The sequence below is a fragment of the Orycteropus afer genome, unplaced genomic scaffold, assembly GCF_000298275.1.
Source record: "Orycteropus afer afer isolate SDZICR_OR568_19922 unplaced genomic scaffold, OryAfe1.0 scaffold00127, whole genome shotgun sequence".
NCBI classification, from domain to species: Eukaryota; Metazoa; Chordata; class Mammalia; order Tubulidentata; family Orycteropodidae; genus Orycteropus; species Orycteropus afer.
Genome location: NW_006921714.1, coordinates 3,829,818 through 3,843,042, shown reverse-complemented (window position 1 = coordinate 3,843,042; position 13,225 = coordinate 3,829,818). Strand labels below are relative to the sequence as shown.

The 13,225-nt window shown below is 46.3% G+C and overlaps 1 protein-coding gene across 1 annotated transcript in view; it reads left to right on the top strand.

Annotated features, from left to right (window-relative positions):
- FBLN5 (fibulin 5) overlaps positions 1-13,225 on the top strand; it is a 103,505-nt gene that overhangs the window by 6,561 nt on the left and 83,719 nt on the right. Inside the window, exon 3 of the mRNA XM_007944496.2 lies at positions 836-1,090. Within this exon, the coding sequence (XP_007942687.2) occupies positions 880-1,090 (211 nt within the window). The 5' untranslated portion in view covers positions 836-879. The remainder of the gene's footprint in view (positions 1-835; positions 1,091-13,225) is intronic.

The window sequence follows — 13,225 nt, the reverse complement described above, 5'->3', positions numbered from 1 at the left end:
CTGTTCTATACTTCCCCCCTTTTGATCAGGATTCTTCTATGGGTTCTTTGATAAAAATGTTCAGTAATGATAGGCAGACACCATCCAGTTCTGGTCTCATGGCGAGCCTTGTCTTTCTTGATGCTAGGAACTCTTTCTCTCCTGCCAAGTCACTGTTTGGGGTAGAATTGGGAACAATCTTTGGACTCTCCTAGTGTTTCCAAAGAACAGGATGTGCCTACCAACTACCTGAAATGTTTTTAGATGGCACCCCCACAGATAAATAATCTTGATTTTAGTAGGTGTATATTGAATTTTACCATTACCTTTTGTATACTAATTAGAATGGTTCTAATATGTAGCAGTAATATAAGATTTATAAAAAAATGTTTACTTGAATTTCAAAGGTGAGTTGTTTTTTAAAAAAAGATTGTATTTAAATAACTATATTGTTTAAATAATACAGATTTTTGTGGATATGGGAAAAATCATGATGGTGGTATTTGAGTGGCTGATGTGTGGGTGACACTGGCCAGTTTGATTTAATTCAACCCCTATTTGGGAGTACCTGCCCAATGATCCAGGGACTTCCCTAGGTGGTCGGCTTCCTTTTTTTCTTTAAATTTTATTTGTGTAGCTGTTGTTGAGAATATACACAGCAAAAACACCAGTTCAACAGTTTCTACCCATACAATTTGGTGACATTACATTCTTTGAGTTGTGTAACCATTCTCAGCAGGTGCTACTCTCCTGGGGTCCTTCATGCTGTTCTTGGTACAAAGCTCTGCTGAAATATGCTCCATGTACAGTAAGGCCAAGAGGCCCCTAACACTCATCCTTTCTGTGCCCTTTCCAGATGTAGATGAATGCCGGACCATCCCTGAGGCCTGCCGAGGAGACATGATGTGTGTTAACCAAAATGGCGGATATTTATGCATCCCCCGAACAAACCCCGTGTATCGAGGGCCCTACTCAAACTCCTTTTCGAATCCTTACTCAGGTCCATACCCAGCAGCTGCCCCACCACTTTCAGCTCCAAACTACCCCACAATTTCGAGGCCTCTCATCTGTCGCTTTGGATACCAGATGGATGAAAGCAACCAGTGTGTGGGTGAGTAGTCCGGCATCTAGCTTTCTCTCCCTCCATGCTTTGGTGAAGGTGTTGCCTGAATCCAGCTTGTCCAGCTCAAATGGGTTGTTGGCTGCCATTCAGTACACCTGTGAAGCAATGACTTCCTTTCCATAGAGTTCTTCCACTCATAGGACCCTTATCTGGATCCACTTTCATCTTGAGGTCTCGTTCACAGTTCTCCAGAGAGTCAACTTATTTTTTCTTCATTTATGACTTACATAGGGAGCTCTGGTAGCATAGTGCCTAAGGCACTTGACTGCTAACCAGAAGGCTGGCGGTTCAAACCCACCAGCCACTCCTCGGAAGGAAGGTTGGGCAATCCTACTTCCATAGTGATACTGCCTTGGAAACCCAAGGAGGGGTCGCTATGAGTCGGGGCCGACTCAAAAGCAAACAACAACAACAACAACGTGACTTACATATATTTAAAGTGCAAACTCATATTTTCTCAACTCAGTAACAAGTGCATTTGGTCAAACTTAGTAAGTGAATTCCAGAGAGAAGAGATAGAAAGGACCACAGCTCTCTCTTCACCCCCTTCCACCCTTGAATGGAACATATGTTCCTGCAACAGAAGAAGCTTTAAAGACCAAGGCCAATCTTTCTAGAAAGAAAGTTGGTTTCTGGGGTGGGAACTAAATGCTCTTCTGGCCAAAAGGAGTCTTACTGATGGAATTCATAGGAAAAGTGGCCACCAGGAGGATGGAGAGATCATAGCAATGAAGTCCCAAAGCAGTTGGTGAGTAGCATGACTGGTACATAGTGAGCTCTGGTGTTTTGTTGGCCAGTGTGGTGTTGGAGGAAGGTTATCTGGGATCTCCCCTGGTCCCTTTGGCTGTGATTGGAATGACATCTTATAACTGTCTCTAGCTTTGAGAAATGGCCTAGAGTGATGGCCTCCAAACTCTTGATTGCAGACTGCATCTGAAAAACCTTTTTAAGCCTAGACCCTGAATTAGATGTACAATTTAAGTTACATACATACACTATTACACTAATATAGTTTGTAGAGTATAAGAAACAGAAAACTTAAAGTATGTGATAAAAAATAAATACAAATTGAAGTTCTGATATTTCCTTCTTCTACTCCAAACCTTTGGGAGACCATTGGTCTATCAAATGAGATTCTCATTGGTCTCATTTTCAGGGCTCTCACCAACCATTGGTTAGAGAGGTGATTCTGGTTATTTTGCAGTATCTTCTATATGTTCATGCAAATGTGTGTGCATTTCCTTCCCAATATATGCAAATAACATGCAAAAAGATATTCAAAGCTACCAGGGAAAATTGGATACACCTGAGCCCAAACTTCCTTATTCTTACTGACCAGGTCCTAGGGGCATGTGTGAGAACGTGTGCATGTGCATGTGCATGTGTGTGTATGAGAGATAAAAAGGAAGAGAGTAAGAGAGGGAGAACCTTCTGATGAGTGATCACCTTGAAAACATGCACACAGGGCAAGTGGGACCCATCAGGCCTTGCACCGAAGCTTTGCTGGGGGAGATAGTAGCCCATTTCCTTACAACAAGCAGCAGAACAACAGACTGTTAGAACTGGATGGGACTTTAACAGTCTTTATCTCTAGTTTCTTCATTTATGGAAAAGGAAGGACTCCTACAGGTTAGGTCATTACAGAGGTAGGATGGGCAGCCAAGACATCTTGACTCCCAGTCTACATTTTCCTCACTGTACCGCGTGACCTTTCCCATCTGGTAGAAATGACCCCTAAAGAAAAGGCAGAGAAAGGGAGGTAAGGACTGCTCTTCTGGGAGTCACGTGGGGCTGGATAAGCTAGGTGCCCAGCCTCACTTGTATGCATATTGAAGTGAGGCCAGGGTCTAATGACACCTGCCAGTTGCTGCAGCTTGCTGGGAGGGGCCACATGGTGGTGGTGTGGCCTGCACTCCCTGGGGTCCTGGGCAGCCTCATGAGCCCCTTTGGCAGAACAGCGGGGAACTGCCGCTGGGTTCCCTTCCTTCCCACTGATCTTTCCAGTATCCCAGTGCTCTTGAGAACAAGGATGTGGCTGGGAAACCTATTCACCCCAGTCCCCGTGACGTCAGGCAGTTTATGGCTCCGAACCTGTCACACGGGAGACACGGAGCCTACATAATGGCCCTTTTGTAAGAAGAATACAATCTAGGAACCCGAGTGAGGGCTGGCACCAGGCCCATCCATTTCCAAAACGTCCAGCATTATGCATTCATGAGTACTAGTTCTTTCTTCCTTCCCTTCACCCCACCCCACCGTTTCCTGACTTACCAAGGGCTTTCAACCAGGCCCTGCAGAGGTCCTTCTGGGCATTGTCACTGGTGGCCTCGCAGGGCAGGAGCAGAGGGGATGGGGAAGGGAGTCTCTTTATCCCCACAGTTCCTTCCAGGAACAGGGAGTGGGGACAGGTGACCTGGGAATGGGCAGAAGGGAAGCAAGGCACACAGAGAGAGGGAACAAGAAGGGGAAATGGTTGAGAAAAAACAGGGAGGTGAGGTGAGTCTGGAGTGGTCACTGGCTGCGGAAGGCACGTGTCAGGGCTTCCCAGAGCATAGCTCCTACTCTGTGGAGGAAGCATCGGATGAGCAGTGTGTAAGTTGGGGGAATCCAGAGACACGTCTGAAACTGATGTTCTAGGGCAAGAGGGCAACATCTCCTAGGAGCTCTTCTCTTCCTCCTGCTCAAAATAAAAAAAGAACACCAACAATAATAACAATAGCAATAGCAGTAATAATAGCAAACGTTTCACAACAACCCTATGAGGTAGCCTGTTATGCATATTATACCAGTGAGGACTCAGACACAGAGAGATTAAGAAACCCGTTCAAGGTCACACAGCCAAGTACAAACACCAAGGACATGGTCTTCTCTTTTGTGTCTGCACTAGGCATACCTTGTTCCCACAGGCTGGGCAGGGCCAGGCTGGCAGGACCAGGCTCAGCACTCAGGGCCCCTGAGCTTCCTTCTCAACATCTGTCTTAGATTCCACTTCCGTGGCAACTGGACCTGCTGCCCCTAGAACAGCGTTTGGCTCAGGTTTGAGTCTACAAGCTCCCCAAAGTAAATCTGGATCACTAGGTATAGTATTGCAGACTGGATAAACAATGAGCTAAGAATGGCAGTGCAGAAGGTTTTGTGTCATTAAGAAAATTGACATCTTAGCTTGGGGGATTTCCAGCACAGGACAGCCTGCACAAGGGTAGTGGGATTCAGCTGGTTAGGATGCATCATCCAGACCCTTGGGAGATGTGGTGACCTGCTTCTCCTGGGATGGAGAGCCAAACTGACATAGTTGACCAGCAAAGAGCAAGGGCTGCCAGGAGGGAATGCTCACCTATCTAGAACCCAAGCAAAACTCAGAAGGAAGGGCAAAACCAAACACATACGAAGCTTTCTGAGCCAACCCAATAGACATCTCAGGAGTAGGATGGTGCAGGGTTGACTGGTGTTGAAGACTCAGGGCCTGGCTGAGCTGTGGCTGAGGGGCAGGGGCACCTGGATCTACACCCCAGTTCAGGAACTTTCCGGTCATGGCCCGCTGCCCCTGAGAACAAGCCCTTTGGCCCATTGCATGAGGATGCCACTTGTTTCTGCATCTTGTCTGTCCCATTTGGGCTGAACTTATCACCTCTCTGGATGGACATTCCAAGTTCTGGCTCTGCAAACCAAGCTGGCTCCATGGTGATGTTAGGGACTCCACCAAAACTAATGTTCATGAAATGTTTTGTGGGTGAAATAGCAGCCTTTTACAAGAGCCATGCTGCACTAGGGACTGCGGGAATTCTTCTGGTCATTTGTGAAATTACAAGCAATATCTTTATTCTTCCCTTTTGGCCCGAGATAGCATGCTTGTTGAATTCAGGGCACCCGAGCAGCTACAGAATAGTACATGTGGATCCTTTTGGAAGATGGATGATGTTGGCCTGAGGCTTTCTCTTGAGTTCTTTTTGCTGAAAGCCAGACAGTACTTATTCAACTGATGTTTACAGAGCACCTTCTTGGTGCCAGGCTCTGGCCTAGGTGCCGAGGCAGACAAGGAGTCTGTTCACGGCCACAGACTCTCTCTAGAGCTTGTGGTCATGGCTGGGGATTAGGTACAAACAGCTGAAAACACAAAACTTGTCAGTTGCTGTCGAGTCAACGTCAACTCATGGTGACCATGTGAGTGCAGAGTAGAACTGCTCCATAGGATTTTCAAGAATGACCCTTCAGAAGCAGACCCTCAGGCCTGTATGTTAAGTACCTCTGGTTGGGTTTGAACCTTAAACCTTTTGGCTAATAGTTGAGCACTTAACCATTCGTATCAGCCAGGGACTTTGAACTATAAGGCAACATCTGATTACTCCTGAGACTGGGTATGAAGAGAAGGCAGAGACTGGAAGGTTGTATTTGGAGACGAGAGCACCAGGGCTTGGAAGTTAGACAGGACTTGCTCTTACCTTGGCTTGGCCACTTCCTAGCTGTGAGACCTGGGTCTCGGTTTCCTCATCTGTAAAATGGGTATAACCATCCTTCCCTTACGGGTATGTGAAGTAGCAGATGTGTGAAAATACCTTGGCCCATGTCTGCATATATCTGCCCATGTCTGCACATGTCTGCACAGAGCTTTGTACGGTAAATGTTCATCAAGAGAGTGTCACAGAGGTGGCTTTGCCTGGCCTGGGATGTTGAGATGATAATCTATAGAAAGATTCATAGAGTCTGAAATGTATTGAAGGCCTCATCCTTAAAACCTTCAACATTGCCTACAAGGGAACCTGAGTCTGGGACACACCTACCTTGCCCAGCCAAGCCCTTGATGAGGCATCCATTGGCATCCACTTTGAGACGCCAGTAGAGGCTGGCCTCATTCTGATTGTGTAACACTGTGCCCTGGAGGTCGGTCAAAGTGACATTTGTGCTGAGTGGGTGAGACAAGGCTGAGTGTGTGTAGAAACCTCAGCTCTGATGTTTGTGGCAGATCCCTGGTTAGCAGAGATGAGAGGGATAGGTGACCTCTGCTCCCCCGGACTTTTCTCCTTATTTTCTACACAGATTACAGGCCTCCGCATGGGCTGGACCTGGAAACCAAGTCTCCAGGCTGATGTAAGGAGGAAAAGCATAATGTTCTTTAATCAGCTACTGAGGGTGTTGGGACTAAGCAGGCCTGGGGTGGAAATGGGACCCAGGATGGAGAGGGCTCTGCTTCTGGGTTTGTTTGGCTTGTTCACATGTAGCGTCCCACCCCCTCCTCCAAGTTTTCCCATCTTGCTTCAAATTTTTCTCACTCATTGGCTGGGAGACCCTGTGTGAATAGCTCAACCTCTTTGAGCATCAGTTTTTCCATCTGTAGAACAGGGATAACAGTGCCACCTCCATAGGGTCTTTGTGAGAATTCAATGAGCTAATGCATGGAGTTGTTCTGCGTGGAAGCTGGCTTGTGACGAGGACTTACAGTTGTTATTAGCTGCCCCTATTCATGGCGGCCCGCGACTCATGGCGAGTTCATACATGATGAGATCAGACCACTGTGACCTGTAGGGTTTTTGGAAGTAAATCACCAGGCTCTTCTTCCCACTTCTTCTTAGTTTGGAAGCTCAGCATCACAGCAACACACAAGACTCCACAGTCAGACGGGTGAAGGCTGTACAAGAGGCACATGGGCCAGAATCGAACCTGGAGTCTCCTGAACGGAAGGAGAGGGTTCTACCACGGAACTGCCATTGTTCCCTTAAGGGCTCACCAGCAGCTAGTTACTACAATGATTGTTTTTATGATTTCAAATCTTACCATTCCATTTGGAGCTCTCCTACTCTGGCTTCTAATTCTATTATTCTGTTACTGTTTTCTTTTTCCCCTGAGAATGACACTTAAGAGTGCTGGCCTTTCAGGAAGTTTGAGGGTTGATTTGTTGCAGACTCTGTCTCTGTAATTCTGGGGTTAGGAAACCAAAAGGGAAGAACACACTTGGCACTTCTCAAGCTGAAAGAACTGAGGAAAAAATTCAAGCCTCCAGTGGCAATATGAAAGGATTCTATGGGTGAAATATTGAACTACGAAGGACACATCAAAAAAAAGATGGAAGGAATACACAAAGTCACTGTACCAAAAGGAATTGGTTGATGTACAGCTATTTCAGCAAGTAGCATATGATCAAGAATCAATGGTATTGAAGAAATAAATCCAATTTGCCCTGAAGGCATTGGCAAAAAGCAAGACTCCAGGAATTGATGGAATATGAATTAAGATGTGTCTTAGTTATCTCGGAAGGAAGGTTGGGCAATCCACTTCTGTAGTGATACTGCCTTGGAAACCCAAGGAGAGATCGCTATGAGTCAGGTCTGACTCGACGGCACATAACAACAACACCAACTTAGTTCTCTAGTGCTTCTATAACAGAAATACCACAAGTGGATGGCTTTAACAAACAGAAATTTATTCTCTTACAGTTTAGTAGGCTAGAAGTCTGAATTCTCAGTGCCGGCTCTAGGGGAAGACTAGGCTAGAAGTCCAAGTTCAGAGTGCTGGCTCCGGGGGAAGACATTCTCTCTCTGGATTCTGGGTGGAGGCCCCTCGACCTTGAGCTTCAGCTCTGCCTTCAGGCCCACTGCAGCAAGCTGGAGGCGTCTCCTGACTCACACAGCTGCCGAGGCTGATGAACTCAAGATTGGCAGGCTGTTTAGCAGGCTGCTGGCTTCTGAGGCTGACGAATCCCAGATCAGCAGGTAAGATAGCAGATTGTTGGCTCACACACTGTGAAGGCAACAGTCCCGAGATTGGCAAGCAACACGGCAGGCCACTGGTTCAAGCCTGAGGACTGGAGATGATGATGGGCCAGATGTAGGAGGAAAAAGCCAGAGAGACCTTTCCCAGAGCTCTTCCATACACACTGGAAGCAGGCCACACCCTGAAGGCAACTTCCCCTCAACTAATTAGCTGCTCATAGCAGATTCCACCATGGAGGTGATTACACTACATCCAGTCTCATCATGGGGAATAACTACATCCAGCTGCCAAGCAACTCAAAATCATGGCCCACATACAACCTTAACTACCACAAGGTATTTCAGCAAACAGGTGACAACACTGGAAGCACTCACTTATCTATGCCAAGAAATTTGGGAGAGAGCTACCTTGCCAACCAACTGGAGACACATATTTGTGCCCATTCCAGAGACAGGTGATCCAACAGAATTCAGAAATTATCAAATAGTATCATTAGTATCACACACAAGTAAAATTTGCTGCTAATAATTCAGAAATGGTTACGGCAGTATGTTGACAGAGAACTGCCAGAAATTCAAGCCAGATTCAGAAGAGGACATGAAATTAGGGTTATCATTGCTGTTGTCAGATGATCTTGGCTGAAAGCACAGAATACCAGAAAGATGTTTGCCTCTGTTTTATTGACTGTGCAAAAGCATGGGACTGTGTGAATTGTAACAAAGTATGGATAACATTGAGAAGAATGGGAATTCTGGAATACTTCATTGTGCTCTTGTGGAACCTGTATAAAGAGCAAGAGGTAGTAGTTCAAATAGAACAAAGGGATACTGTGTAGTTTAGAATCAGGAAAGGTGTGCATCAGGGTTGTATCCTTTCACCATACTTATCCAGTGCATATGCTGAGCAAATAATCTGAGAAGCTGGACTATATGAAGAAGAATGTGGCATCAGGATTGGAGGAAGACTCATTAACAATCTGCAGTATGCAGACAACACAACCTTTCTTGCTAAAAATGAAGATGACTTGAAGCACTTACTTGATGAAGATCAAAGATTACAGTCTTCAGTATGAATTACACTTTGACTTAAAAATCATCACAACTGGACCAATAGAAATATCATGATAAAAAGAGAAAAATTGAAGCTGTCAAGGATTTCCTTTTACTTGGATCCACAATCAACAACCATGGAAGCAGCAAAAAAAAAAAAAAAAAAAAAAAAAAAAATCAAACGATGTATTGCCTTGGGCAAAATCTGCTGCAAAAGACCTCTTTAAAGTGTTCAAAAACAAAGATGTCACTTTGAAGACTAAGATGGGCCTAACCCAAGCCATGGCATGTTCAATAGCCTCATATGCATGTGAGAGCTGAACAGTGAATGAGAAAGGCAAGAGAAGAATTGATGCATTTGAATTTTGATGTTGGTAAAGGATATTGAATATACCATGGACTTCAGAAGAGCAAACAAATCTGTCCTGTAAGAAGCACATTCAGAATGCTTCTTAGAAGCGAGGATGGTGAGACTTCATTTCGCATACTTTAGCCATGAGATCAGGAGGAACCAGTCCCTGCAGGACATCACACCTGGTAAAGGAGGGGGTCCACGAAAAAGGGATGGAAGGCCCTCACTGACATGGACTGACACAAGGGCTGCAACAATGGATTCAAACAGGACAAGGCATGTGAGGGTGGTGCAGGGCGGGGCGGCGTTTTGTTGTGTTTGCACAGGGTCACTGTGAGTCACAGCCCGACAGCACCTGACGACAGCAACCACATGGCCGGGGTGACTTGAGGCTCAGCATTTCTCACCTGTTCCCAAGTGACACAGATGCTGCTGTTCCAGGGGCCACACTTGGTAGCGAGGCTCGCCCCTCTGTAAGAGCCCTGCTGGTGCAGTGGTTAAGGTGCTTGACTACTCACTGAGAGCCCAGCAATTCAAACCTATCCACTGCTCCTCGGGAGAAGACGCCTGACAACCTCCTGAAAAGATTATAGCTTAGGAAACCCCGTGGGGTGGTTCTGCTCTGCACGCGTGGGGTCACTCTGAGCTGAAGGCAGCGTGATGGCACCCGACAGAAAGAAGACTGCATTACTGGCCAGCAGTACTTTTCAAAGGAGCCCTGGTAGAGCAATGGTGAAAGTGCTTGTTGCTAACCAAAAGGTTGGCAGTTTGAAACCACCAGCTGCTCTGTAGGAGAAAAGACCGGGTAATCTGCTCCCATAAAGATTCCCCAAACCAAGCCCTCTGCCACTGAGTCAATTCCGACTCATCACGACCCTGTAGATAGACTGGAGCTGCTCCACGAGGATTACATCCCAAGGACGTAACCTTTATGGAAGCAGACTGCCACATTGTTCTCCCATGGAGTGGCAGGTGAGTTTGAACCACCAACCGTTTGGTTTGCAGGCAAGTGCATTCACCACTGTACCACCAGGACCTCGTTCATAAAGCTTACAGCCTAGGAAACCCTATGGGGCTTATGTACTCTGTCATGTAGGGTCACTATGAGTCGAAATTGACTCAATGGTACCTAACAACACCACAGTCCTCTGTCTAGTCTTAACCAGGACTGCATTTAAAGGAAAGTGACTCTTCATTCTTTGGTGTAATTCTATGTATTTGAATTTGTTGGAAGGATGTATTACTTTTGTTTTAAAACAAACAAAAACCAAAAGATCTTGTTTTGTCAAGCCTGTATTGAAGTACTGGAGAGGAGGTCGGTAGGGCTGGACTTTGAGCCCGGATTTGCTACTTGTCAGTCATGTGACACTAAGAAAGTCACTGGGTGACTGAATGAGTTTCTAGGACTGATTCAAAACTTCACAAAGTGAGTGACTTTAAACAATTGAAAGTTACTGTCTCACTGGCCTAGAGGCCATCAGTCTGAGGTCAGGGTGTCGCAGGGCCATGTTCCCTCCAAAGGCCCTCGGGGAAGATCTTTTCTAGTGTCTTCCGGCTTCGGGCAGCACCCCCGGCATTCCTTGGCTTGCAGCAGTGTAGTTCTGTTGTCACATGACTGTCTTCCCTCTGTGTGTCTCTTTCCTACTTTATAAGGACACCAGGAGCCGTGATGGTGCCGTGGTTAAAGTATTCAGTTGTCAACTGAAAGGTCTGGTTTGAACCCACCAGCCCCTCCCTGGGAGGAAGATGAGGCAGTCTGCTTCGTAAAGATCCACAGCCTTGGAAACCCTCTGAGGCAGTTCTACCCTGTCCTAGGGTCCCTATGAGTGGGAATTGACTTCACAGCTGTGGGCTTGGTTTGGTTTTTAAGGATACCACTCAGAATGGACTGGGACGCACCCTACTCTGGTATGACATCAAGTTAACTTCACTGATAATAATGTCTCTAAGACACTATTTCCAAACAAGGCCTGGGAGTTAGGACCTTAATGTTTCTTTTTTGTGACACAATTCAATCTATTACAACCTCTCTGGCATCAATTTTATCATCTATAAAAAGAAGGGATTGTATTATATGAGAGGTCTGTGGATAGAATTTGGAGAATCCATGCACTTGAATGGGAAAACGTTTTGTGTGTTTCCCATTGGCCTCTTAATTAACTTTCCCATTACCTTCTGTTACATAGACAGCAAACTGTGGGACTATTAGTAGTACCTGTGACATTATCAACCATAGAAACACAGATTTGCACATCCCCTCATAGCAGTGCCAGCTGTCCAGTGCTCTCACTCACTCTATGACACTGCTGTTGTTGTTGTTGTTGTGTGCCATCGAGTCGGCCCCGACTCATAGCGACCCCTCCTTGGGTTTCCGAGGCAGTATCACTATGTAAGTAGATTGCCCAGTCTTCCTTCTGAGGAGTGGCTGGTGGGTTCGAACTGCCAGCCTTCTGGTTAGCAGTCAAGTGCCTTAGCCACTATGCTACCAGAGCTCCCTGCTACTTCATATAAACAATGTTAGACCAGCTGCCCAGTCTTGTTCTTGAATGCACTGATAATGAAGCACATATACCACAAAAAAATTTTTTAAAATATTTTTATAACTGCCTTTCAATATATTTGATTTCCTTTGCAGCCCTAGGAAGTTTATTTTATGCAGTTGAACAACTGATTCTGAGAAGGGGCCCATGGGCTTCAGCTCTCTGCAAGGCAGGCTCACGACACACACCCTAAAGGTTTGCGTTGCCTGGGCCAGATGGTTTCTCAGGTCCCGCCAACTTAAGAATGTTCTACTGTTCTAAATCCTCCCAGACCTTAGAGAATGGGATTCTTGTGTCCAGACAGTTGGCCTGCTGACATAGCTGGATTTTCTTAACTCTTTGTCATCTGGCGGCTCAGATGATATTTTCAAGAAGGCCACATGCTCGCTTATATCCTCTGCTGTCAAATCTCCCTTTACGAGGCCCCTCCCACCTGTGGTTCCAGCCAGCTTTGGGAATTGGCACTGGTCTGCGTCGAGGTCCAGAGCACTGACCGCCCTTGTGTGTGGGTGGGGTCCCATTGGTGGGATCAGCCTAGCCCTTGGTGCCTTTTGTAATAGTTCACATCCCCAGGGCCTAGCATGGCAGCTTTCTCAATGGCTGACACGTTTTTCTTGGCTCAGCCCTTATGATTCTTGGGCTGGTCGTGTTTCTCTTAATCACGTTCCACTCTGGGATTAGCCAGTTGTATGTTAAAAGCCAAATGATGTTGTCAGAGGAAGGCTGAAATGCGGACTTTCAGGTGGCAGGTTCATTCAGCTCTGCTTCTGATGATGCTGGCTAAGGGGGATGCATTACCAGAGAGGACCTGCAGCCTTGAATGTCAGGGCCAGGGCTGAGCCAATGGTTTAGCCACGTGGTTTTTAGATTAGTGGGAAGTGCATGGTACGGTGCTTCTGAAAGAAGCATGAGGGATCCAAACATGTTGCAATGGAGGAAGGTTGTGCCTTCTCTATTATTGTCAAGACTGGTTGCAGTCTTCTTGTCCAACACCCTTTTGATAAAGGTGGATGAAATACACCACTGCGAACTCTAGATGGAATCACCCGTCTAGACTCTGTACGTGAGTCGGCAGCACTGTAGATGTTCTCCACGTCTCTTCTCTGTTTGCTGGCTGGTGTCAGCCGGGCTTTGCATCCCCTGACCTGACTGTGACTCAGTGGAGGGATTTGAGAGCTGTGTGTGCTATCAGGAATGGATTAACTGAAAAAAAGAAGTAAAACCACAAAATACCATATGAATACAAGACACTGGTTTTATGGGAAGTGTGTGTATGAGACTTTGATGAAAACAATGAATTGTGTTATTGTTGTTAGGTGCTGTCGAGTTGGTTCTGACTCATAGTGACCCTGTGGACGAGAGAACGAAACACTGCCCAGGCCTGACCAGCCTCACAGTCTTTGGTGTTTGAGCCACTGCTGCGGCTCCTGTGTCGGTCCATCTCGTGGGGGGTCTTCCTCCTTTTTACTGACCCTCT